Source organism: Zeus faber, assembly GCF_960531495.2.
Source record: "Zeus faber genome assembly, chromosome: 16".
Taxonomy (NCBI): Eukaryota; Metazoa; Chordata; class Actinopteri; order Zeiformes; family Zeidae; genus Zeus; species Zeus faber.
Window position 1 is genome coordinate 29,475,512 of NC_137202.1, and position 27,500 is coordinate 29,503,011.

At 45.9% G+C, this 27,500-nt stretch overlaps 1 protein-coding gene across 1 annotated transcript in view; it reads right to left on the reverse strand.

Moving 5' to 3' along the window:
- The window catches only part of acss1 (acyl-CoA synthetase short chain family member 1), a 34,016-nt gene that overhangs the window by 3,378 nt on the left and 3,138 nt on the right, over positions 1-27,500 (reverse strand). The window contains exons 3-12 of the mRNA XM_080016134.1: positions 26,927-27,126; positions 23,250-23,425; positions 22,588-22,740; positions 20,873-21,020; positions 13,527-13,664; positions 11,611-11,703; positions 9,084-9,196; positions 7,945-8,071; positions 7,728-7,855; positions 1,125-1,188 (exon numbers count right to left, since the gene is read on the reverse strand). Of these exons, the coding sequence (XP_079872260.1) occupies positions 1,125-1,188; positions 7,728-7,855; positions 7,945-8,071; positions 9,084-9,196; positions 11,611-11,703; positions 13,527-13,664; positions 20,873-21,020; positions 22,588-22,740; positions 23,250-23,425; positions 26,927-27,126 (1,340 nt within the window). The remainder of the gene's footprint in view (positions 1-1,124; positions 1,189-7,727; positions 7,856-7,944; positions 8,072-9,083; positions 9,197-11,610; positions 11,704-13,526; positions 13,665-20,872; positions 21,021-22,587; positions 22,741-23,249; positions 23,426-26,926; positions 27,127-27,500) is intronic.

The following is a 27,500-nucleotide window of genomic DNA, read 5'->3' on the forward strand; positions in this document are numbered from 1 at the left end:
AATATGTGATATGAATACAGTGATAATATGTGATATGAATACAAGTGATAATATGTGATATGAATACAAGTGATAATATGTGATATGAATACAGTGATAATATGTGATATGAATACAGTGATAATATGTGATATGAATACAAGTGATAATATGTGATATGAATACAAGTGATAATATGTGATATGAATACAGTGATAATATGTGATATGAATACAAGTGATAAGATGTGATATGAATACAGTGATAATATGTGATATGAATACAAGTGATAATATGTGATATGAATACAAGTGATAATATGTGATATTAATACAGTGATAATATGTGATATGAATACAGTGATAATATGTGATATGAATACAAGTGATAATATGTGATATGAATACAGTGATAATATGTGATATGAATACAAGTGATAAGATGTGATATGAATACAGTGATAATATGTGATATGAATACAGTGATAATATGTGATATGAATACAGTGATAATATGTGATATGAATACAAGTGATAATATGTGATATGAATACAGTGATAAGATGTGATATGAATATAAGTAATAATATGTGATATTAATACAGTGATAATATGTGATATGAATACAAGTGATAATATGTGATATGAATACAGTGATAATATGTGATATGAATACAGTGATAATATGTGATATGAATACAAGTGATAATATGTGATATGAATACAGTGATAAGATGTGATATGAATACAGTGATAATATGTGATATGAATACAGTGATAAGATGTGATATGAATACAGTGATAATATGTGATATGAATACAGTGATATGTGATATGAATACAATGATAATATGTGATATTAATACAGTGATAAGATGTGATATGAATACAAGTGATAATATGTGATATTAATACAGTGATAATATGTGATATGAATACAGTGATAATATGTGATATGAATACAGTGATAATATGTGATATGAATACAGTGCTTTACATGGAATATACAGAAAGTGTATTTTGAACCCTAACAACAACCAGTGGAGCTTTCAACCCCACCTCCCACAGCAGGTCACATGACCGGACCATCAGTGTCTGTTGTCGTGGAAACAGAGGAGGGTGGAGCTCCTCCACCTCCCCTCTCACCTTCTCCTTTGATGCTGTGGGCCACGCCGATGACGGCTGTCTCTGGGACGGCTGGGTGCTCGTCCTGCAACACACACACACACACACTGTCTCACTGCCTGCGGGTGTCTCACCGCCTGTGTGTGTCTCACTGCCTGTGTGTGTCTCACTGCCTGTGTGTGTCTCACTGACTGTGTGTGTCTCACCGCCTGTGTGTGTCTCACTGACTGTGTATGTCTCACTGCCTGTGTGTGTCTCACTGCCTGTGTGTGTCTCACCGCCTGTGTGTGTCTCACTGACTGTGTGTGTCTCACCGCCTGTGTGTGTCTCACTGCATGTGTGTCTCACTGCCTGTGTGTGTGTCTCGCTGCGTGTGTGTGTTTTACTGCGTGTGTGTGTCACTGTGTGTGTGTGTGTGTGTGTATCACTGTGTGTGTGTATTTTTATGATGATATGATATATTTGATTATTATTATTATATTGACGTTATTATATATATATATGATTATTATTATTATATTGATGTTATTATATATATATATGATTATTATTATTATATTGATGTTATTATATATATATATGATTATTATTATTATATTGATGTTATTATATATATATATGATTATTATTATTATATTGATGTTATTATATATATATATGATTATTATTATTATATTGATGTTATTATATATATATATATGATTATTATTATTATATTGATGTTATTATATATATATATGATTATTATTATTATATTGATGTTATTATATATATATATGATTATTATTATTATATTGACGTTATTATATATATATATATGATTATTATTATTATATTGATGTTATTATATATATATATGATTATTATTATTATATTGATGTTATTATATGTATATATATGATTATTATTATTATATTGATGTTATTATATATATATGATTGTTATTATTATATTGATGTTATTATATATATATGATTATTATTATTATATTGATGTTATTATATATATATATATTATATAATTAAATTACTATTAAATGCACATATCTGTATATACATAGGCATATTCCTTCTATCTATTCCATTATATTTCAATTTATTTTTATTGTATTTTATTCTATATATTTTTATCTTATTCTATAAGTATTCCACTTACTGTATTACGTTTTAGGAGTCAGTTAGTCGGTCTATTAGAAAGGAATTTTCTACTTTTATTTTTTTCCCAGGACATATTGTGTGTTATCACCGGGTGCGTTGCATTACATTTCACTGCATATATGTATGAAAGTATGTATATGTATGTGACTAATAAAAATCTTGAATCTTGAATCTTGAATATACATATATGATTATTGTTATTATATTGATGTTATTATATATAAATGATTATTGTTATTATATTGATGTTATTATATATGATTATTGTTATTATATTGATGTTATTATATATATATATATGATTTTTCTTATTATATTGACGTTATTATATATATATATGATTATTCTTATTATATTGATGTTATTATATATATATATATATGATTATTCTTATTATATTGATGTTATTATATATATATATGATTATTGTTATTATATTGATGTTATTATATATATATATGATTATTGTTATTATATTGATGTCATCATATATATATATGATTATTGTTATTATATTGATGTTATTATATATGATTATTGTTATTATATTGATGTTATTATATATATATATATATGATTATTGTTATTATATTGACGTTATTATATATATATATGATTATTGTTATTATATTGATGGTATTATATATATATATATGATTATTCTTATTATATTGACGTTATTATATATATATATGATTATTGTTATTATATTGATGTTATTATATATATATATATGATTATTGTTATTATATTGATGTTATTATATATATATATGATTATTTTTATTATATTGATGTTATTATATATATATATATGATTATTGTTATTATGTTGATGTTATTATATATATATATGATTATTTTTATTATATTGATGTTATTATATATATATATATATGATTATTTTTATTATATTGATGTCATCGTATATATATATATGATTATTCTTATTATATTGACGTTATTATATATATATATGATTATTGTTATTATGGAATTATGTTTTGGTTGTTTCTTGCAGTTGGAATTGTATTTTTCTTGGTTAGATCTTCGTAGGTGGACCAGGTCGACATCAGGTTTGAGACAAGAAAACAAGAGATGTTTTGACCTCTGACCTCCTGAGACACTCAGAGGCTGTCAAGTCCTGGAGAGGACGACCATAAATCACTGTTTATGTGTAGCTTATGTGTAGCTCTAGGGTCCTTTGCAGGTATATCCAGAGTAGTTTATGTGAATATCTAGAGTAGTTGATGTGTATATCTGGAGTAGTTTATGTGTAGATCTAGAGTAGTTGATGTGTATATCTAGAATAGGTTGTGTATGTATCCAAAGTAGTTTATTTGTAGCTCTAAAGTAGTTGATGTGTATATGTAGGGTAGTTGTGGTTTACATCTCGAGTAGTTCATGTGTATATCTAGAGTAGCTTATGTGTAATTCTAGAGTAGTTGGTGTGTCGATCTGGACTAGTTGATGTGTAGCTCCAGAGTAGTTTATGTGTAGCTCTAGAGTCGTTTGTGTGTAGCGCAATACTTGTTAACGTGTATATCTAGAGTAGTTGATGTGCATATCTGGAGTAGTTTGTGAAGGTATCCAGAGTAGTTAATGTGTAGACCTAGAGTAGTTGATGTGTAGATTGAGAGTAGTTTGTGTAGCTCCGGAGTAGTTTATGTGTAGCTCTAGAGGAGTTTATGTGTAGCTATAGAGTAGTTTATGTGTATATCTAGATTAGTTCATGTGTATATCTTAGAGCAGTTGATGTGTAGCTCTAGAGTAGTTGATGTGTACATCTACAGTCGTTTGTGTGCATATCTAGAGTCGCTTATGTATATGTGGGGTGGAGATGGGAGGGTTTGAGCAGCTACACCTGACCTGGATCTAGGTGACTGGGTCAGGGTGGCTGCATACCTGTTCGTTGATTGGTCTAACGAGCAGCAGGTAAAATCCCCATCCTCACACTCACTCAGGAGAGGAGCCCTGTCATGACATGTTCCATCTGCTCCTGGCTTGTTCCAGCTAGCCTCCTCTCTACATTAAACTGCTCCTGGCTTGTTCCAGCTAGCCTCCTCTCTACATTAAACTGCTCCTGGCTTGTTCCAGCTAGCCTCCTCTCTACATTAAACTGCTCCTGGCTTGTTCCAGCTAGCCTCCTCTCTACATTAAACTGCTCCTGGCTTGTTCCAGCTAGCCTCCTCTCTACATTAAACTGCTCCTGGCTTGTTCCAGCTAGCCTCCTCTCTACATTAAACTGCTCCTGGCTTGTTCCAGCTAGCCTCCTCTCTACAATAAACTGCTCCTGGCTTGTTCCAGCTAGCCTCCTCTCTACATTAAACTGCTCCTGGCTTGTTCCAGCTAGCCTCCTCTCTACATTAAACTGCTCCTGGCTTGTTCCAGCTAGCCTCCTCTCTACATTAAACTGCTCCTGGCTTGTTCCAGCTAGCCTCCTCTCTACAATAAACTGCTCCTGGCTTGTTCCAGCTAGCCTCCTCTCTACATTAAACTGCTCCTGGCTTGTTCCAGCTAGCCTCCTCTCTACAATAAACTGCTCCTGGCTTGTTCCAGCTAGCCTCCTCTCTACATTAAACTGCTCCTGGCTTGTTCCAGCTAGCCTCCTCTCTACATTAAACTGCTCCTGGCTTGTTCCAGCTAGCCTCCTCTCTACATTAAACTGCTCCTGGCTTGTTCCAGCTAGCCTCCTCTCTACATTAAACTGCTCCTGGCTTGTTCCAGCTAGCCTCCTCTCTACATTAAACTGCTCCTGGCTTGTTCCAGCTAGCCTCCTCTCTACATTAAACTGCTCCTGGCTTGTTCCAGCTAGCCTCCTCTCTACATTAAACTGCTCCTGGCTTGTTCCAGCTAGCCTCCTCTCTACAATAAACTGCTCCTGGCTTGTTCCAGCTAGCCTCCTCTCTACATTAAACTGCTCCTGGCTTGTTCCAGCTAGCCTCCTCTCTACAATAAACTGCTCCTGGCTTGTTCCAGCTAGCCTCCTCTCTACATTAAACTGCTCCTGGCTTGTTCCAGCTAGCCTCCTCTCTACATTAAACTGCTCCTGGCTTGTTCCAGCTAGCCTCCTCTCTACATTAAACTGCTCCTGGCTTGTTCCAGCTAGCCTCCTCTCTACATTAAACTGCTCCTGGCTTGTTCCAGCTAGCCTCCTCTCTACATTAAACTGCTCCTGGCTTGTTCCAGCTAGCCTCCTCTCTACATTAAACTGCTCCTGGCTTGTTCCAGCTAGCTTCCTCTCTACATTAAACTGCTCCTGGCTTGTTCCAGCTAGCCTCCTCTCTACATTAAACTGCTCCTGGCTTGTTCCAGCTAGCCTCCTCTCTACAATAAACTGCTCCTGGCTTGTTCCAGCTAGCCTCCTCTCTACATTAAACTGCTCCTGGCTTGTTCCAGCTAGCCTCCTCTCTACATTAAACTGCTCCTGGCCTGTTCCAGCTAGCCTCCTCTCTACAAAAAACTGCTCCTGGCTTGTTCAAGCTAGCCTCCTCTCTACATTAAACTGCTCCTGGCTTGTTCCAGCTAGCCTCCTCTCTACATTAAACTGCTCCTGGCTTGTTCCAGCTAGCCTCCTCTCTACATTAAACTGCTCCTGTCTTGTTCCAGCTAGCCTCCTCTCTACATTAAACTGCTCCTGGCTTGTTCCAGCTAGCCTCCTCTCTACAATAAACTGCTCCTGGCTTGTTCCAGCTAGCCTCCTCTCTACATTAAACTGCTCCTGGCTTGTTCCAGCTAGCCTCCTCTCTACATTAAACTGCTCCTGGCTTGTTCCAGCTAGCCTCCTCTCTACATTAAACTGCTCCTGGCTTGTTCCAGCTAGCCTCCTCTCTACATTAAACTGCTCCTGGCTTGTTCCAGCTAGCCTCCTCTCTACATTAAACTGCTCCTGGCTTGTTCAAGCTAGCCTCCTCTCTACATTAAACTGCTCCTGGCTTGTTCCAGCTAGCCTCCTCTCTACATTAAACTGCTCCTGGCTTGTTCCAGCTAGCCTCCTCTCTACATTAAACTGCCTTAGCTTGTTCCAGCTAGTCTCCTCTCTACAATAAACTGCTCCTGGCTTATTCCAGCTAGACTCCTCTCTACATTAAACTGCTCCTGGCTTGTTCCAGCTAGCCTCCTCTCTACAAAAAACTGCTCCTGGCTTGTTCCAGCTAGCCTCCTCTCTACATTAAACTGCTCCTGGCTTGTTCTAGCTAGCCTCCTCTCTACAATAAACTGCTCCTGGCTTGTTCCAGCTAGCCCCCTCTCTACAATAAACTGCTCCTGGCTTGTTCCAGCTAGCCTCCTCTCTACATTAAACTGCTCCTGGCTTGTTCCAGCTAGCCTCCTCTCTACAATAAACTGCTCCTGGCTTGTTCCAGCTAGCCTCCTCTCTACAATAAACTGCTCCTGGCTTGTTCCAGCTAGCCTCCTCTCTACATTAAACTGCTCCTGGCTTGTTCCAGCTAGCCTCCTCTCTACAATAAACTGCTCCTGGCTTGTTCCAGCTAGCCTCCTCTCTACATTAAACTGCTCCTGGCTTGTTCCAGCTAGCCTCCTCTCTACATTAAACTGCCTTAGCTTGTTCCAGCTAGTCTCCTCTCTACAATAAACTGCTCCTGGCTTATTCCAGCTAGACTCCTCTCTACATTAAACTGCTCCTGGCTTGTTCCAGCTAGCCTCCTCTCTACAAAAAACTGCTCCTGGCTTGTTCCAGCTAGCCTCCTCTCTACATTAAACTGCTCCTGGCTTGTTCTAGCTAGCCTCCTCTCTACAATAAACTGCTCCTGGCTTGTTCCAGCTAGCCCCCTCTCTACAATAAACTGCTCCTGGCTTGTTCCAGCTAGCCTCCTCTCTACATTAAACTGCTCCTGGCTTGTTCCAGCTAGCCTCCTCTCTACAATAAACTGCTCCTGGCTTGTTCCAGCTAGCCTCCTCTCTACAATAAACTGCTCCTGGCTTGTTCCAGCTAGCCTCCTCTCTACATTAAACTGCTCCTGGCTTGTTCCAGCTAGCCTCCTCTCTACAATAAACTGCTCCTGGCTTGTTCCAGCTAGCCTCCTCTCTACATTAAACTGCTCCTGGCTTGTTCCAGCTAGCCTCCTCTCTACATTAAACTGCCTTGGCTTGTTCCAGCTAGCCTCCCCTCTACAATAAACTGCTCCTGGCTTGTTCCAGCTAGCCTCCTCTCTACAATAAACTGCTCCTGGCTTGTTCCAGCTAGCCTCCCCTCTACAACAAACTGCTCCTGGCTTGTTCCAGCTAGCCTCCTCTCTACATTAAACTGCTCCTGGCTTGTTCCAGCTAGCCTCCTCTCTACAATAAACTGCTCCTGGCTTGTTCCAGCTAGCCTCCCCTCTACAATAAACTGGTGTCTACAACCCATCGTCGCCTGTCTCTGTGCCGGAGGTCCGTGAACACACTACTTGGGTGGCGTGTGGCAGGAGGAACTGCCACAAAATAGTCTGCGTGTATCTGTTCTCTACCAGTGCATCCTCTATCTCTGCGGTGCCGAGGCGATGGCCACTGATGTTGATCACGTCGTCCATGCGTCCTGTGATCTGGTAGAATCCATCCACCGACCTGTGCGCACCGTCACCGCTGAAGTAGTAACCTGACGGAGAAGATAAATCAATAAAACCCTTTTTCCACAGAAGCTCCCTCCTGACAATGTGTGGAGACCCTGCAGACCGGGCCCCTCACCGGGGTAGGGCTTGAAGTACGTCTCCACAAATCTCTGGTGGTCCCGGAAGATGGTCCGGGCCATTCCAGGCCAGGGCTGCTTGATGCACAGCGCGCCGCTCACGTCCTTCCCAGGCACGGCCTTCCCCTGCAGACACACAATCGGCAGGGGTTAGGGTTGATATACTGGTAGTTTAGAGCAGCTGGTGTCAACGCCTGCCTGCAAACTAGTGCAGGTCAATTCACTCGCACTTAAAACACGAATGAAATGTGAAACCCTGGTTTTAAAAGTCTTGTGTTGGGAGAAACTCCTCGTTGTCCTCCAGCCTGATCCGCCAAGCGCTGCAGCTAAGTAACCCGTAATGAAAGCGCGAGGACTCTCGCAGATTGAGATTAAGATTAGTGTTCTTAAAAAGAGTGGGGAACGGGGCGAAATTGCAAATAATTAAGTTGAAGGGAGCCCGGCCCCCGAAAAGCCTGGAAAGTCTGTTAATCAAAGCAAACAGATGCTGCTGAGCTGGGATTGCAGCTCCAGAGGTGTCGCAGAAGCAGCGCTGCAGCACGAGGTCCAGAGGGTCAGAGGGAGATCCCTCTCAAAGCTGATTGGATGAAGATGAAGTGAGAAGAGCAGATCATCTCCAGTGGAGGAATGGAACCCCTGACCCCTAACTGTCTGTCTGTCTGTCTGTCTATCTGTCTGTCTAACTATCTATCTTACTATCTATCTGTCTATCTACCTGTCTGTCTGTCTGTCTGTCTGTCTGTCTATCTGTCTGTCTGTCTGTCTGTCTGACTATCTATCTTACTATCTGTCTGTCTGTCTGTCTGTCTGTCTGTCTGTCTATCTATCTATCTATCTGGAGGGTTGATTGATGGAGGGATGATAGATGGAGGGATGATAGATGGAAGGATGATAGATGGAGGGATGATAGATGGAGTGATGATTGATGGAGGGATGATAGATGGAGGGATGATAGATGGAGGGATGATTGATGGAGGGATGATTGATGGAGGGATGATAGATGGAGGGATGATAGATGGAGGAATGATAGATGGAGGGATGATAGATGGAGGGATGATAGATGGAGGGATGATAGATGGAGTGATGATAGATGGAGTGATGATAGATGGAGTGATGATAGATGGAGGGATGAGGTCACCTCATCGTCCAGGAGAACTGGCTCGATGCCAAAGAACGGCCTCATGGCCATGGCAGGAAGGATCTGTGCTCCCTCCTCGGCTGGACACGGAGCGATACACACCCCTCCTGTTTCTGGGAGGGAGGAGGAGGGAGGAGGGAGGAGGGAGGAGGAGGGAGGAGGAGGGAGGAAAGCTCTACTATGAATATGGTTCAGCACATCTACTGCTCCTCCAACACAGTGCAGCTCTAACGTCTGTCAAGTACAACTTCAGTCGGTTAATTACATTACATTACATTACATTAGATTACATTTATCAGACGCTTTTATCCAAAGCGACTTACAATTGTTCAAACACCGACGGACGCAGCCATCAGGAGCAATGAGGGGTTAAGTGTCTTGCTCAAGGACACTACAGCATGCTAGCAGGAGGAGCCTGGGATCCAACCAGCAACGTTTAGATCACTAGACCACCAGCTCTACCTCCTGAGCTACCACCCCCACTAATGTTAATGTTTAAATATACTTAATAGTAAATATTTATAATAGTAAATAATTATAATAGTAAATAACAAAATAACAATATAAAAAGGACAAGGCAAGTATATTTACAAACGAGAACTAAAGGGAAAAATATACTGAGATAAACTTTGCATTAAATTCCACCGTCACGTTTCCTCTTCTTCCTGAGGTGTGTGTTATTCAAGTTCTACTGTGATACGGTTTGAAATAAACCAAAAGAGACAGTAAAGTTATTAATCACAGTTATTAGTTTGACAACTAATTAATGAATGAATCATGATGGTGACAGCTCTGGCGTACTTGTGCTGCAGGAATCAACTTAACGGAGAGATAATGAAGACTTATCATATCATATCATATCATATCATATCATATCATATATCATATCATATCATATCATATCATATATCATATATATATCTCCTCGTCTAGTAATCTAAAGGTTCCTGGTTGGATCCCAGGCTCCTCCTGCTAGCATGCTGTAGTGTCCTTGAGCAAGACACTTAACCCCTCATTGCACCTGATGGCTGCGTCCGTCGGTGTTTGAATAATTGTAAGTCGCTTTGGATAAAAGCGTCTGCTAAATGACTAAATATAATGTAATGTAATAATATCATATCATATCATATATCATATCATATCATATCATATCTCATAAGTATAATCTACAGCTTCCTGTCTGGATTGATGTTTGAGAGGAAAACAGATCGATCTTTAACAAGCTTCCTGGTGAGGCTCCATCTTAACCCGCCCCCCCCCCCCCTCCTCCCCCTCCTCCTCCTCCTCCACCTCCTCCTCCCCTTCTCTCCTTCTCCACCTCCTTCACCTCCTCCTCCTCCTCCTCCTCCCCCTCCTCCTCCCCTTCTCTCCTTCTCCACCTCCTTCACCTCCTCCTCCTCCTCCTCCTCCTCCTCCTCCTCCTCCTCCTCCACCTCCTCCCCCTCCTCCTCTTCCTCCCCCCCTCCTCCTCCTCCAACCACCACATATGCTCATATGGTAAATAACCCTGCAAGTGATTGTGAAGGATTTGGGTCAGTGACCCGCCCCGTCCTGGAGGCCCCGCCCTGTTCGGGTGTAAGTGTGAGGGGGATTATTTTCATTCATTTTCGGCGCCGCCTGCAGATGTTCCTTGTGCTAATCGCAAATTAGGGTTAAGCCTTCGCTAAAGAGTATCAGACAGATTTACAGAGCACACAGCACCACAACAAATTAAGATCTGACTCCCAAGAAACTTTCACCCCTGGAGGAGGAGAGAGGGAAGGGGGAGAGAGAGGGAGAGAGAGAGAGAGGGAGAGAGAGAGAGAGAGAGAGAGAGAGAGAGAGAGAGAGAGAGAGTGCACAGAGCGACCACCTCGACTGCCATGACCGCCACGACTGCTTCGACCGCATCAACCCCGTCGACCGCGTCTACAGCCTTGACCGCGTCGACCGCGTCGACCGCCCCGACCACGTTGACCGCCTCGACCGGGGTCGACCGCCTCGACCGGGGTCGACCGCCCCGACCGGGGTCGACCGCCCCGACCGGGGCGACCGCCCCGACCGGGGTCGACCGCCCCGACCGGGGTCGACCGCCCCGACCGGGGTCGACCGCCCCGACCGGGGTCGACCGCCCCGACCGGGGTCGACCGCCCCGACCGGGGTCGACCGCCCCGACCGGGGTCGACCGCCCCGACCGGGGTCGACCGCCCCGACGGGGGTCGACCGCCCCGACGGCGTTGACCGCCCCGGCGGCGTTGACCGCCCCGACCGGGGTCGACCGCCCCGACGGGGGTCGACCGCCCCGACGGCGTTGACCGCCCCGGCGGCGTTGACCGGGGTTAGGGTTAGGGTTAGACTGCCGCGACCGCATCGGTCCGCATCGGACCGCCGCGGTGCCTTTAAATGGACCTCCGGATATTCACGGCCTACCGCCTCGACAGCCTAGACCGCTGCGACCGCCGCGACCGCCTCAACTGCCTCGACCGGCGCAACTGCCTCGACCGCCTCAACTGCCTCGACCGCTTTGAAAGGACCTCCGGATATTCACCGGTCTGCCACCACGTGTCCACCATGGGACACCGTCCGTCCCCCACGACGCTGGAGAACCAGTGCCACGCCTCGTGGTTGATGGGTTCCCCGACTGCAGGAAGAGAGAGACAGAGAGAGAGAGACAGACAGGGAGAGACAGACAGGTATAACAAAGGAGCAGGGTGCATGTTTGGGTGTGTACGTGCGCTCCTGTGCGTTTGTTTGTGTTTGCGCATGGGAACGAGGGGTCGCGTGTACGAAACTTTCCTTTGGGAATAATCCAGTGTTTAATCCATCCCATAAACTGACATAATCTTTAATAACAGCGCATGTTTATGAACAACACTGTGAGGTCGGGTCAGAGCGCTGCCCTCCCTTTGAATAGACTCTGCAGAAAGGCTTCCGGGCCTTTTGGCCGGCGGCCCGGAGTGGAACTCGGGGGAGCCGAGGGGAGCACAGGGGGACGGGGATGCTGGACGGATTCCAGCTTTAAAGGGCCACGCCCTCACAAATAATTCTGGAATTTTGGAAATAATAGTTGTCACACACAAATCGTCATAAAATATACACCTGCGTTTTGATTGCGATTGTCCAATAAACCCAAAGGAGGAGAAAAGACTCGCAATGCATCGTGGGTAAAAGGTCTGGAGTGACCATCGGACGTGCACTCGGGGTGTGTTCCCTTTGCAGTGCACTCGGGGGTGGACTCGCTGGCTCCCCGGGGTGCAAGAGGAATGCACCGGGGCCGGAAGGTCCTGCCTGGGAAAATGAGGTCGGCCGAGTCAATGGCAGCTTCTTAATGTCTTCTGCTGCAAAGCACATCCTGGTTTTAGATGATTTCATTAAACCCCATTCATATATTTTTTGTTTAGATTTGATATAATATAAAACTATATTACTATATTTATCAAATTTTTTGAGTTATTGTTTTAATTATTTGCATATTTATTCCCTTTCGTATGTTATTTTATGTACTTATTTGAATGTGTTGTCGTTGTTATAATTGTTATTATGAATGAACCTTCCAGCCCCTTCTCAAGTTTTCTCTCCTTTTTGGCTCCAGGTTTTTGGGTTTTATGGATGAATGTTTATGATGCTTCTGTAAAACCAAACAGCCTCTAAAGCCCCATGACGCTGTCACTGTGATCAAAGTACTAGAGAAGTAAACCTGACTTCAGCAGACTAGCGATGCTGTGTTGCTCTAGTTGTTGACTTGCTGTAGTTGATTTGCAGTTGTTGTTGAGTTGCTGTAGTGTGTTAGTGTAGTGGTGTTGGTGCGGTTAAGTTGCTGTAGTTGAGTTGCAGTAGTTTAGTTGTTGTTGTTGTTGTGTTTCTGTAGTTGTGTTGCTGTAGTTGCTAAGTTGCTGTAGTTCTGTTTCTGCAGATGCTGTGTTGCAGTCAGTAGTTGCTGTGTTGCTGTAGTTGTGTTGCTGTAGTTGTGTTGCTGTTGTTGCAGCAGTTGCTGTGTAGCTGTAGTTGTGTTGCAGTAGTTGTTGTGTTGCTATAGTTCTGTTGATGTAGTTGCTGTGTTGCTGTAGTTGCTGTGTTGCTGCAGTAGTGTTGCTGTAGTTTCTGTGTTACTGTAATTGTGTTGCAGCAGTTACTGTGTTACTGTAATTGTGTTGCAGCAGTTGCTGTGTTGCTGTTATTGTATTGCAGTAGTTTCTGTGTTGCTACAGTTGTGTTGCTGTAGTTGCTATGTTGCTGTAATTGTTTTTCAGTAATTGCTGTAGTTGTGTTGCTGTAGTGGCTGTGTTGCTGCAGTAGTCTTGCTGCAGTGGTGTTTCTGTATTGCTGTAGTAGTGTTGTAGTAGTTGTGTTGCAGTAGTTGCGTTGTTGTAGATGCTGTGTTGCTGTAGTGGTGTTGCAGTAGTTGCGTTGTTGTAGATGCTGTGTTGCTGTAGTTGCTGTGTTGCTGTAGTAGTGTTCTCTCACCAGAGGCCAGGGTTCTCAGAGAGGAGCGGTCATACTTCTTCACCCAGCTCTTGTCATATTTCAGCAGCAGGCGCAGGGCGGTGGGAGCTCCGTAGAACTGGTTGATTCCCAGTCTCTGGACCATCTCCCAGTACCGTCCTACACACACACACACACACACACACACACACACGCACACATGCACACATGCACACATGCACGCACACACACACACACACACACACACACACACACACACACACACACACACACACACACACACACACACAGATTGATGCTTGCTCTGACCGCCCCTCTGAGGTCATCACAGTCAACGCTGCTTTGTTATCCGCCAAAGCCGTAAGTTTGTGCATAAAAGTTCAACTCAAAGCGAAATTTGCTTTACTTTACTTCACTTGTTCCTAGTAAGAGTCTCGCTGATAGGAGGACGGTCCTCATGATGACAGCCAGCAATAAACTCATAAACTTACGAGCAAACAACGTTAATGAGTCACCAAACAGGAGATAGGACAGAGAAATTCCTCCGCTCAAGGTCTGCTCATCCTTCAGCTTCATGGAAGAGATGTTTTATGACAAATTCATGTGTAAAACTATACTTGAGCAGCAAACTTAACCTGTCACCCCCGAGAGAGAGAGAGAGAGAGAGAGAGAGAGAGAGAGAGAGAGAGAGAGACAGAGAGAGAGAGAGAGGGAGAGAGAGAGGGAGAGAGAGAGAGAGAGATTTTTTGATTTTTAAAGCATCTTTATTTTAACATTTTCTCTAGTTCACAGTTACAGACAATACAACAAACACACTTGGTTCACTAACAGAGTCCTACACGTTAAAAACAGACTGGAAGCACAGGTCGTCCTCCACCAGGGAACAGATGGCGTCGTTAAAACACCACAGCTTGATGAAGACGTCCAGACTCTTCATCAGTCTGTGAAAGTTAAAATCAATCAAGACTCTGGCCCTGACCAACGCTACAAACACTCTTCCTAAAACACTCTCCTTTCCCCTCAGTTTGTTCCTCCTCGTGAGGTAGATGGCCATCTTCGCTTCCCCGACTAGAAAATTAAGCAGTCGCCATTTCTCTGCGTTGGCCCTGTAGTATCCGGCCCCAAAAATAAAACAGTTTCTGGACCACTCCTCCTTGAAGAGCTTAAAACTTTCCTTTAAAAGACTAAAAAGCTCTAAAAGTCTGTCGCACTCTGCAAAACAGTGAAACACGGACTCTGGCAGTTTGCAGAATGGACATTCATTTGCGACCGTGGGATTAAAAACAGAAACAAAGCTGTTGACAGCTATGGCTCCATGTAGGACCCTCCATTGGAGGTCCCCCGTCCTTTTCTTGGAGGGAGCTTTGTAAAAACTCCTCCAACACGGCTCCTCCTGTCCCCCCATCTGGAGCCGTCCCCTCCAGACAGTGTCCTGCCGCCCCTCCAGTCCCTTCCTATTTAAAACAACCACACACTCTTTGTAAAAAGCCTTCCCGCTGGCTGTGTGCAGGTCCAGTTCTGCATAACGTGCCCTGTGCAGCAGCTTCCCGGAGGACCCCTCCAGGTTGGGGGTCAGGGTCATCTCCGGGAAGGGATCCTCCGGGTTTGGCTCCTCCGCGCCTTCGCCGTACTCCTTCAGCAGGGCCAGCTCCTCCTCCGTGAGCGTCTCCCTCCACCTCTTGAGCACCAGGTGTACGATCCTGGTGGACCTCACCCCCAGCCGCTCCGCCATGGCCTCGCCGTCCTGCAGGTCGCTCCCCGCCGCCGCCACCACCTGCCTCAGGGTCAGGACCCCCGCCTCCCTCAGGATGCTCCTCAGTCCTGGAGTGGCCCCGTCCTGCACATCCAGCCTGGCTCCTCCGATCACCGGCTCCTCCAGGAGCCAGTGGAGGGAATCTGCGGCCTCCCTTTTCCTGTTCTTAAATAACCCCCATGCTTTAAAAAGCTCCTGATAAAAACGGGGTAAGCCCGACTTGTTTAGAAGACTCGTGTCCATTAAAAACAACGAGCGGTCAAGTCCCATCCTCCCAGTCCTCTTTAAGACCAAGCCCGCCACGTCCTTCCAAACGTTAAAGTACCCCGTTAACAACTTCTGCACAAACTGTAACCTAAAAGTTGCCACTCTGCTTTTGATGTCCACCACACCGTGCCCCCCTTCCTCTTTGGGCAGAAAGACCCTTTCCTTCCTGACCCAGTGGAAATTCCGCCCCCAAAAGAAGTCTATCAGCTCGGCCTGTATCTTCCTAACTAGCAGGTCTGGTGGTTGGACACAGGCCACTCTGTGCCACAGCTGTGAGGCCACCAGGTTGTTAATAATGAGCGTCCTGCCCCTATAGGACAGCTGTGGCAGTGCCCACCTCCATTTTCTTAGCTTGCCCTGTATCTTTCCTAGCAGTCCTTCCCAATTCTTCCCCACCACACTTTCGCTCCCTAAAAACACTCCCAGATACTTAAACCCATCCCTTCGCCACCGTAAGCCTCCTGGCAGTTTTAAAAGTCCCCCCCTCCATCCGCCCACAGCCAGCGCTTCGCTTTTGCCCCAGTTGACTTTCGCTGCTGATAGCAGCCCAAAGTCCCTGACGATCCCCTCCAGTTTGCTGATTTCGTCCTGTTTCTTTATTAAGACAATGACGTCGTCCGCATAGGCTGATAGAATGTGGCTTCTCTCGAGACCGTTTAGAAACACACCCTCGATGTTCGTCCTTAATTGACACAGCAATGGTTCTATGGCCAGAGAGTACAACATCCCTGAGAGGGGGCAGCCCTGTCTCACCCCTCTACGCACTTTAAAAGGGCCGCTCAGCCCTCCATTAATCTTCAGTATACTCTCGATGTCCTGGTACAAAACCTGGATCATGGCTACCAGACCAGGGCTGAGGCCAAAAGCCTCCAGAGTTTTCCAGAGGTAAGGGTGCTCAACCCGGTCAAACGCCTTTTCCTGGTCTAGCGAAATGAGCCCAGTTTCAATGCCCAGAGAACTAGAGACGTCCAAAATATCCCGAATTAGGGACACATTGTCCAGAATGGACCTACCAGGCACACAGTAAGTTTGGTCCTGATGGACTACCAGGTCCATCACCTCCCTCAGCCTGTTGGCCAGTGCCCTCGACAGGATTTTATAGTCCGTGCACAGAAGGGACACAGGACGCCAGTTCTTGATCTCCTGCAGGTCTCCTTTCTTGGGTAGGAGGGTGATGACTGCCCTCCTGCAGCTGACTGGCAATAACTTATCTTTAAAAACTTCATTAAAAACCATTAAAAGGTCCTCCCGTAACTCCTCCCAGAACTCTTTGTAAAACTCTGCAGGAATCCCGTCGATGCCAGGGGCCTTACCCCCCTTCATGCTCTGCAGGGCCGTGGAAAGATCCTGCAGGGTCAGAGGTTCCCCCAGCACCGCACTGACATCTTCCGGGACCCTGGGCAAATTCCCACAAAAGGAGTAAAACAGTTCTTTTTGCTCCTCGTACTCACTTCTGTACAGCTCTGTGTAAAAGTCCACGGCTCTCGTCCGGATCTCCTCCGGCCTCCTGAGCTCCTGTCCTGTGTCTGATCTCAGGGCGTGGATAAACCTGCTCTGCCCGTTGCTCTTCTCCAGGCTAAAAAAGAAACTAGATGGTGCGTCCATCAGTGCTGCGCTCTGGAAGCGAGAGCGGACCAGCGCCCCCTGCGCCTTGGTGCCTAGTAGGTCTGCAAGAGCAGCTCTTTTAGACTTGAGGTCCTTAATGTGATCTCGATTCCCGATTGGTTCCACTACACCCTGTAACTCCACAATGTCAGTCTCCAGATCCCTCATAGATCTGGTGATGTCCCGTGTGACATTGAGAGTATACTGCCGACAGAGCTGCTCTATCTCCCTCTTCCCATAGTCCCACCACAGTCTTAAGGAAATAAAATCCTGCTTTCTGTCTCTAAAACCTTCCCAAAAAAACCTAAAAGCATCTTTAAAGTTGGAGTCACATAGTAGGGTGGTGTTAAAATGCCAATATGCGCTTTTGGGCTTTACATTGGCGATAAAGACACGGCAAACAACCAGGGAGTGATCGGTAAAACCAACAGGCACCATTCTACATTCCTTAAAAATGTTGAAATGGTGCTTAAAACAGTAAAACCGGTCTAGTCTGGCCAACGATAAAGAGGTGCCTCTGCAGTGCACCCAGGTGTACTGTCTTTCATCCCCGTTGGTTCTCCTCCACACGTCCGTTAGCTCGTTCTCGCTTGAGAGCAGCCTCATCGCGTTCTGCGATGCTCTGTGAGGCTCACAGTGGTTCCTGTCTAACAGGTCGTTCTCGGTGCAGTTAAAGTCACCTCCTAGAAACAAAAACTCCTCAGTACGAGTTTTGCTTAAAACCCCATTTAAAACTTGCAAAAAAGTGACTCTGTGTGGTCCTGTGGTGGGAGCGTACACATTTATAAAGACAAACTTATGATGCTCAACTGCTGCCCTCACCACCATCAGTCTGCCCTCCACCACCTCCTCCACCTCAAAGGATGCTGGGGCAAAGCTCTTAGAAAAGAGAAGAGCCACCCCACCGCTGGTGGTGCTCTTGTGGCTTAGCACCACCTCCCCCCCCCACTCCCTCTTCCAGTCAGCCTCATTGCCGGAGTCACTGTGGGTCTCCTGCACCAACAGCACATCCAGCCTCTTCTGCTCCATCAGCTCATACAGCAGAGACCTCTTAGCTGCGTCTCTGGCCCCATTCGCGTTCAGCGTGCTGATGTTAAAGTCACTCATTGCAACGGAAAAGGGAAACAGCCCGAACAGCAGCGCCCACCTCCACCTCCTCCCCATCCTCTCCGTTGTTCAGCTCCTTCCTGATCTTCTGCACTATTTTCTTTAACCTGTACACCTCCTGGTCCGTGAACCCTCCTCTCCCCTTACTCCTCATCTGTTGCTGGGCCGCGTTCGCCAGCAACTCCTTGTCTGAGAAAAAATCCTCCACCTTAATCCCTTTCACATTCTTCGTCCTGTGCAGAAACGCTTTTATTTTGCCCACACTGTAGCTTTTTTTGCCCTTTTTCTTCTTTACGCCGAGAAAAACCTGCCCCTCACTGTCTGCAGCAGAGTCCTCCTCCATCCAGGACTCTGACTCCGAGCCTCCCTGCTCCACCTCCTGACTTGCCTTCCCCTGGCTTGCTGTCCCTCTCTTCGCCTGAGAGTCTCCTGCCATTTTGTTGGACTTTCTTTTGAGCCGGGGGACTCTCACCCGATCGTCCTCGTCCCCCATCTCAAAGTCACTTCCTTCCAGTGCCTCCTCCTCCCTAGCTACGTCACCTGCACTCCTTTGACTTTGTTCCGTAGCTTCCTTTCCCTCACCAGTCCCCTCCTGTCCCCCCGCACCCACCTGCCTGTCTTCCGGACCCTCCTCCTTCCCCTCCTGTCCTCCCACCCTTACCTGCCTTTTTTCCAGACCCTCGCCTGCCTCCCCCCGTGTCTCCACGCTCACCTGGCTGCGCTGTCTACCTCCACCCGTTCCCTCCTGCGGCTCCACATTCCCCTCCCCCCCCTCCTTTTTTTTCCCCTGCCCCTCGCCTGCCCCCTCCTGTGCCCCCACCTTCACCTGTTTCTTCTCCTTTCCTTTCCGCCCTCCACCTGTCTCCCCCTGTGCCCCCACCTCCACCTGTCTTTCCCCTGCCTCCATTTGGCCCTCACCTGCCTCTCCCTGTGCCCCCACCTTCACCTGCTTTTCCCCTCCTTCCTTCTGGCCCTCCCCCGCCTCCTCCTGTGCCCCCACCTTCGCCTGCTTTTCCCCTTTCTGACCCTCACCTGCTCCCTCCTGTGCCCCCACCTTCGCCTGCTTTTCCCCTTTCTGACCCTCACCTGCCCCCTCCTGTGCTCCCTCCTTGTCCTGTCCACCCTTCTGCCCCTCACCTGTCTCGCCGCCTGCCTTCTTACCTGGACATGCCCTGACCTGGTGTCCCTCCCCACCGCACCCAAAGCACTTGGTGGTGTCAGTGTTGACAAACACCACATAGTCAAACTCATCCGCCCTGATTTTAAAAGCTACGTTTAGCTCCGCATCCCTGTTGTTCAACACCATCAGGACGTGTCTCCTGTGCGACACCACATGCTTGAGCAGCGGCGACTTGCACCCCGACGGGACTTTTTTAACTGGCGACACCACCTTCCCGTGCCTCGCCAGTTCCTTAGTGAGGGTCTCATCTTTAATAAACGGCGGAACATTCGCCAAATTCACCCTCCTCGCCGGTGTGGAGAGAGGCAGGACGGGAACAAACATTTTGTTCACCGTAACGCCGCTCGCCACCACCGCGTTCACCTTGTCTACGCCATCCAGGAAAATGACCACCGCGCTGTTCATCCGCGCTGCGGACACAACGCTGCTGTAGCCGACAGCCTTCCCCACCGCCAGGCTGCAGTCCTCCACCGAGACCGAGGAAGACACGGGCAACTTAATGCCGTGCTTCCTCGTTAGCTTGGTGAGGTCCGACATGGCCGCGGACCCGCACCACCACCACCACCACTACCACCACCACCCCCCACCCGCTGTGCGCACACCCTACAACCAAAAAAAAACTAAACCCGTCACCAACAAATAATTATAAACATGCAATTGATAGAAAAAGTTAGAAAGTCACTCACTCTACCAAACGCTCACACGCTCCGCTCGCTCACACCTCCAATCACTCAGAGAGAGAGAGAGAGAGAGACAGAGAGAGAGAGAGAGAGAGAGAGAGAGAGAGAGAGAGAGGGAGAGAGAGAGGGAGAGAGAGAGAGAGAGAGAGAGACAGAGAGAGAGAGAGAGAGAGAGACAGAGAGAGAGAGACAGAGAGAGAGAGAGAGGGAGAGAGAGAGGGAGAGAGAGAGAGAGAAAGAGAGACAGAGAGAGAGAGAGAGAGAGAGAGAGAGACAGAGAGAGAGAGAGAGAGAGAGAGAGAGAGGGAGAGAGAGAGAGAGAGAGAGAGAGAGAGAGAGAGAGAGAGAAAACCCCAAAACAGAGCGACCACCTCGACCGCCGCGACCGCGTCGACCACCTTGACAGAGAGAGAGAGACGACTCCTGGATTGAGTCTCACCGTGTCATTGTTCTATTACTGAATGTGAACAAACCTAGCGACCAACCTAACTGTGATACACGGTGACAGAGAGCATTGTGGGTAAACGCCACTCATTGGGTCAATTGAGAAATCACTTTGGGGGCAGGGCCTCGACTGCAGACGCTGATGATTATAATTTACAATAAATACAAAACCTGATTAAAAGAAAACAAAAGGTAAAGTAAGGTGACGTGTTAAAGTGGAGTGAGGGGAGACGCTGACACACTCGTGCTTCAGTGATGTGCTTGGTGCAGTATCATGGCTGAGCGCGGGTGTGGGCGTGACCGCGGGCGTGAGCGTGTGGAGGGGTCTTACCGGGGTCGGGGTAGGTGGGCGTGCTCTCGAACAGCACGCTGGTGGCTCCGTTGCACAGCGGCCCGTACACCACGTAGCTGTGGCCGGTGATCCAGCCCACGTCAGCCACGCAGCCAAACACGTCACCAGGACGACAGTCAAACACGTACTGCAGGACGACAACAACACTGTACTGCCAGTACAACAACAACACTGTGCTGCCAGTACAACAACAACACTGTGCTGCCAGTACACCGACAGCACTGTATTGCCAGTACAACAACACTGTACTGCCAGTACACCGACAGCACTGTACTGCCAGTACACCGACAGCACTGTACTGCCAGTACACCGACAACACTGTACTGCCAGTACACCAACAACACTGTACTGCCAGTACAACAACACTGTACTGCCAGTACAACAACAACACTGTGCTGCCAGTACAACAACAACACTGTGCTGCCAGTACACCGACAGCACTGTACTGCCAGTACAACAACATTGTACTGCCAGTACACCGACAGCACTGTACTGCCAGTACACCGACAGCACTGTACTGCCAGTACACCGACAACACTGTACTGCCAGTACACCAACAACACTGTACTGCCAGTACAACAACACTGTACTGCCAGTACAACAACAACACTGTACTGTCAGACAGACCAACAGACAGACAGATAGTAGTAGTAGTTCTCTCCCTCCCTCCCTCCCTCCCCCCTGGCAGGGCTCCAGGGGGCCCTGTCCCAGGGAGATAAAGCAGCTTTTCGTTGGCGTTCTCTCCAAACTGGGCGGAGGTCCGGGCGGAGTGTCTGTTTGGCTCCTGTGCTGCTAATCTACTTTAGAAATTAGCAGGACATGTCGTGCTGAAATTTATGTTTTTAATGAATTAATATCGCATTAAGATGGCCGCTCAATCCAGACACGCACACGTGCACACATATGTCTGGTGCACAGAGCTGGGATAAAACAGATGTTTGGGCTTGTTGTTGGGAATAAAGACTAATTTGGGGTGAGTTTGTGGGCCCTGGGGGACGGTCTCTCTGCGGAGGAACACTGGTGTTATTGTCCAGGGGATTCTGGGATGGAGGGTTGTATAACCGCTGCTATTGTCGTGTCTCATTAAAAGGAAAACCCTCATTCCATGTAGACAGGATCCACTTTGGTGTGTAGAACCAATCTTTGTTCTCTGTCTGCCTCCTCCCTGCGTGGTAAAAAAAATAAAAAATAAAAATATACATGTGTGTTTTTATGTCATATCTGTAAATATATTTTCCTTTACTCAAATTAAACAGTGACGTTATTCCAAGTGTTAAGGAAAATATAGCTGTGTGAATGCAGCTTTCAGAAATGTTGATGTTTCAGACCAAATATTTGAAATGCTGAGCAGCTTAAATTCTTCAAGGTTTGATGCAGAACATATGTGCAGGCAGCTGCTGAAGCCGCTAAAAGACCTGAAAAGGACCAGGAGTCAGATATGTAAATGTAACTCTAACCTTCCATAAAAAAGCCTTAATGTCGACCCTTGGGTTTTCTAAATTCAACTAAACTAAATTCAACTCAACTCAACTCAACTCAACTCAACTCAACTAAACTTGTCGTGTGTGTACACATGAGTGTGGGTGTAGTTATATGTGTGTGTGGTTACCCGGTGGGTGTGGTCACCTGGTGGGTGTGGTCACCCGGTGGGTGTGGTCACCCGGTGGGTGTGGTCACCCGGTGGGTGTGGTTACCTGGTGGGTGAGGGCGGCGTACAGCAGGTATCCCGCCTGCGTGTGGACGATGCCCTTGGGTTTCCCGGTGCTGCCCGACGTGTAGAGCATGAAGAGCAGGTCCTCACTGTCCAGCGGCTCTGGAGGACACTCTGGAGACTCCTGAGACAGAGCCTGGGACACAGAGGGACAACCTCCATCACCTCCATCACCCGGTTCAGCCACAACCTCAGCTCTGCACCAGGGTCAAGCCAATACTTGAAGTACTTAAATACTTTCACTTCAGGATAAATGTCAACGTGGAACTTTTACCTTTTCTAGAATCATCTTGTGTCAGGGCCTTTGCACTTTTTCTTCAGTGGAAGATCTTGTACTATTAGTAGTACTATAACTAACACAACAGCTACTTAAAGTACTGAAAATAATAAGATACCAATAGAAAAAATACATTTATTATTAAAATTATTATTATTATTATTATTATTGTTATTAATAATAATAATAACAATAATAATAATAATAATAATAATAATAATAATAATAATAATAATAATAATAACAACAATAATAATAATAATATAACAATAACAATAATAACAATAATAATAATATTAATAATAATAATATAAAAAATGATAAAAACACATGAAATGAATCCCAAAGCAGCAGCGTCTGTGACTGACCTCCTCCAGCAGCACGTCCAGTTTGCCGGTGGCTGTGGGAGCGCTGGTCCTCTGGGCTGTGAAGACGTGCTGGACGGACGGGCAGCTCCGCACCGCAGCGTCCACAGTGGCTTTGAGGGGGAAGAGGCGCCCGCCCCGCACGGCCTGGTTGCACGTCAGCACCACCTTGCACTGGGCTGCAGAACCGTGGGCAGTATTAGAATAATACCACACCACCTGGGCTTACAGGCTGTTTCATTCTCCTGGATGAGATGCAGTGAGGCAGGTCCACAAATGACCCCAAAGGATCAATAATCAACCGGAACATCACTTTGAAAATTGTGAAATTCATTCTGCGTCCTCACACAATGAGACGATGAAATTTGAGCAGCGCCCATATGCACAGCAGGTGGAACCATAGCAGCAAAACTCCAAACTGAATGACTGTACATTCAATTACATTTGATTTTTGGCAAGAGACAACTGCTGTGGCTGTAAACAAAGAGCAAATATGAAGTCCAGTTCAAAATGAATATATTTGTTATGTGAACACGGTTGGAGTGAGACCAGTACTGGTTTCCTCACAGCTTCAAGGGCTTGACCTCGACCTCTGACCTCTCTGAAGCCTGGGACTGTGGACCAGTAATGTTTGAATAGTAATAAATATAGCCACAGGCAGCAATACACAGGGTCCAGTTTAGTCACATTAGGTACGTATGACAGGTTTCCGAGGTTCCTCAACCTGCGCTCTGTGATTATGTGCGTGGACCTTTGGACCGGACCCAGGGACTCTCTCCAACCGTGTCAGACCTGACGTCACTGGAAATCACAGATTCTTTCTGTAATCGCTCTCCTCTGCGGGGATGGGGGCTCAGGCGGGGGCAGCGGGTGTAGGCCCGAACACTATGTAACCATGGCAACCCTATACAGTCCAATTTCATCTGCTGGAGAGGGCGAGTTCCAGTTCCAATTGATGTTTGAGGAGGACCTGCCGCGTCCGCTCTGAGGGGCCTCATCCCCGCTGCGCACTGCCCAACTGGAGAGCCCCAGGGACAGAGCGGAGGAAGCACCGGCGCTGCACCGGCGGTGTCGTACTGTCTGGTGTCTGGAGGGCAATGACATCCAAAAGATGCAGCGTGGACTTAGACGACTTTGAATGATGATGTCACAAAACCACCCTCTCCTGAAACTAATGAAATTAAGACAGTTTTTCACCATTTTCTGCTCCAGATGTAGATCGATATTAATCAAGACATCTAGAATGTCCCGGTTCTAACGAGACCTCAACTCTGTCTGTAGCTCTGGTGGTTGCCGTGTTCCAGACACTTTTAGCTCAAAAATGCCAAGAAGTATAATAATAAAAACCTGTCGGGCTGGACCCCCAATAATAATCATAATCATAAATAATAATGGTAAGAACAATAATAATAATACACAAACACGCACACCCTGTTCACACCTATCTGTGTGTTACAGTCTCCAATCCGACTGAGCAGCATGTCGTTGTAAAGCACATACACTGTGACCTCAAATATCACACGTACTGTATATGTGTTATCAGCCTCGCTCAACAGGCGGGTCAAGTAGATCTTTTGATCGCTGCAACAATACTACACTAAACACAGTTTAATTATTATCCTGACGTATTTGGAGAAGCACTGGAGTGTGACTGAAAACATTGTTACGCTGCCGAGCCTCTATTTGGTGTTTCGTGCTTTCTAATCCGAAAATAATGAGAAAGTACTTCAGGTTCTTATAGGTTTCCAGAAATGTCTGTAAAACACACTATTCCTATTCATATCCAGTGGTTTGATAAAGATCTGCATGGTGCGATACTATACGTATCAGTCATGCTGTGTAACATAAACTAAAGAGTTTAGGGCCAGGCTCTACCTCCAAGCATTTATAACCTATGGACGATAAAGTGTTTTCAATCAGCCCGGCCTAAGTGTCGTTGAAGTATTTTATTGTATTTATGAGGAAACTCGAGCATCCATCATGCAAAAATGCCTAGACATCAGAAAACATAAAGATAAGACTTATCGTAGATGCAGTAGATTGTCACTATGTGACGGCCTTCGTTTAATGTAAAGCACTTTGAGTTACATGTTGTGCATGAAAGTTGCTGTACAAATTATTATTATTATTATTATTATTATTATTATTATTATTATTATTATCATTATCATCATTGTTATTATTGTTGTTGTTATTATTATTATTGTTATTATTGTTCTAGTTATTGTTATTATTGTTATTTTTATTATTATTATTATTATAGTTATTGTAATTATTATTGCGATTATTAGTAGTAGTAGTAGTAGTAGCAGTAGTAGTTGTATTATTATTATTTGTATTATAATTAGTAGTATTATCATTATGTTGCAGCGATGGAAGCAGTGAGAGCTAAAAATGGTTGAAAAGAAAAAGAAAATAAGGAAAGACTGCGAACAGATCCATTTAGAGAGATTTCCTGAAGCCCAGCCATTGTCAACAGGAACGCTGGAATTCCAGACTGGTGAAGGTCAGGTAAAAAACTCAAACTTTATCTAAATCATTATTTGAGCCTTGTGTATGATTACACAATTGTCATTTGGGTTGTTGTTTTTCTTGAAAAGAAAAAAATGCTTTAATTTCAAAAAACCGAGGCTTCTTCAAATGAAAACCACACGGTAAGTTTAGAAAACCACCCAGTCGCAGCAATCTAATATCTTCCAGCGCTCTGTGTGTGGGTGTGGCCGGTCGACCGTGTTAACGTCCTGTTGTCCAAACAGAGACTGTGTACAAAACAGAGTCCTGAAGGACGAGGCCTGAAAGGTTCCCGCACACTGAGCCGCACGGAGGAACCAGGAGACGCCGGCCGCTGCTTTGGTGGTTTGTCCACCTTCCGCTTCCTTAAAATAACATTTGACAGTGAAAAGAGGCTCACACCTTCCAGCGTCAGGGTCCTGATGTCCACCCCTATGTGGAGCTGGAACGTAGCCACCCCGCAAGGTGTCTCTGAGGCTGACGTCACCAACCAGCGACCGGGCCACTCTCCTTCTTTCACCTTGAAGGACTTTGTTTATTTCACTTTGCTTCCTGCACGACTCAACTCCTCACATTTCACAACTCTCCACCGGGGTCATTGTGCAGGAGCCAAAAATAACTACCTTCAAAAACATAACAAGTTTATGAAGAAAAATGCTTTCATGACTGAAATTATTACTTTAAGTTCATCCATTGAAATAATAAGTGTTTGGATGGTCATTTACAAAAATTCATACATTATAAAAATAATATTGCTTTAATATTTGAGGAGGTAACTTTAATGGATAAACTATAAATCTATCCATAAACTTTACATTTATCCATTGGAATATCAACAATAAAGGATTGTATCCTGGAAGATGTTTTAGTCTCAACTTTTTGTATTGCTAGAGTTTGTGTAACGGACCGAGAAAACACAACTGCTTCATGAAGTGGTGATCCGTAAAATTATTTTGCAAATAAAAAATTCCCATATTTCATATTTAGATGGTACAGTACAGTACTTAGTCAGAAACATTCAATGTATTTGTGTTTGCTCTCCTCTATATGCTGTTTCCATTGTTGGTGGCGGGGTCCGCCTTTCCCCGGCAAGAATGCAAATTATGAGCGTTCACAAATCTCACTCTCCCACTAATCAGAACAATCAATGTGAGTTTCCTGCTCCTCACCGTCCTGGATCCGTCCTGCCAGCGCCTCCGAGCTGAAGCCGGCGAACACCACCGTGTGCACGGCGCCGATGCGAGCGCACGCCAGCATGGCGGCCACGGCCAGTGGCGAGACGGGCATGTAAATGGCCACCCGGTCTCCTTTGAGGACCCCATACCGCTTCAAGGTGTTGGCCAGTCGGCAGGTGGTCTCCAGCAGCTCCCTGCGGGGGGCAACAAAGAACATCGGTCTGATGATCAGGACGATGCTTGGAAACACATGAGATCCAGTCATAGAACTAGAAGGAGAACGAGAACAAGTTGGCCCTGTGTGTGTTTTTGGCACAAAAAGTGAAATATTCTGTAAAGTCCTGGGCCAAACCTCCCACAAAGCTACAGCCAGCCTGTCGAGATCGTGGCGGTGGTTTTGACGCATTCTTTGTGTATGTGGCTCAAAAACTGTGGGAGGAGTAGCGCGGCAAATTTAGTGGTAATAATAATAATAAGATGTGCACCTTAAGGGTGCTGCGCTGCCAGCGCCCAGAACAAGAACAAGGAGGAAGATATTTTATTAGAAAGCCTTTACTTTGACTCTACT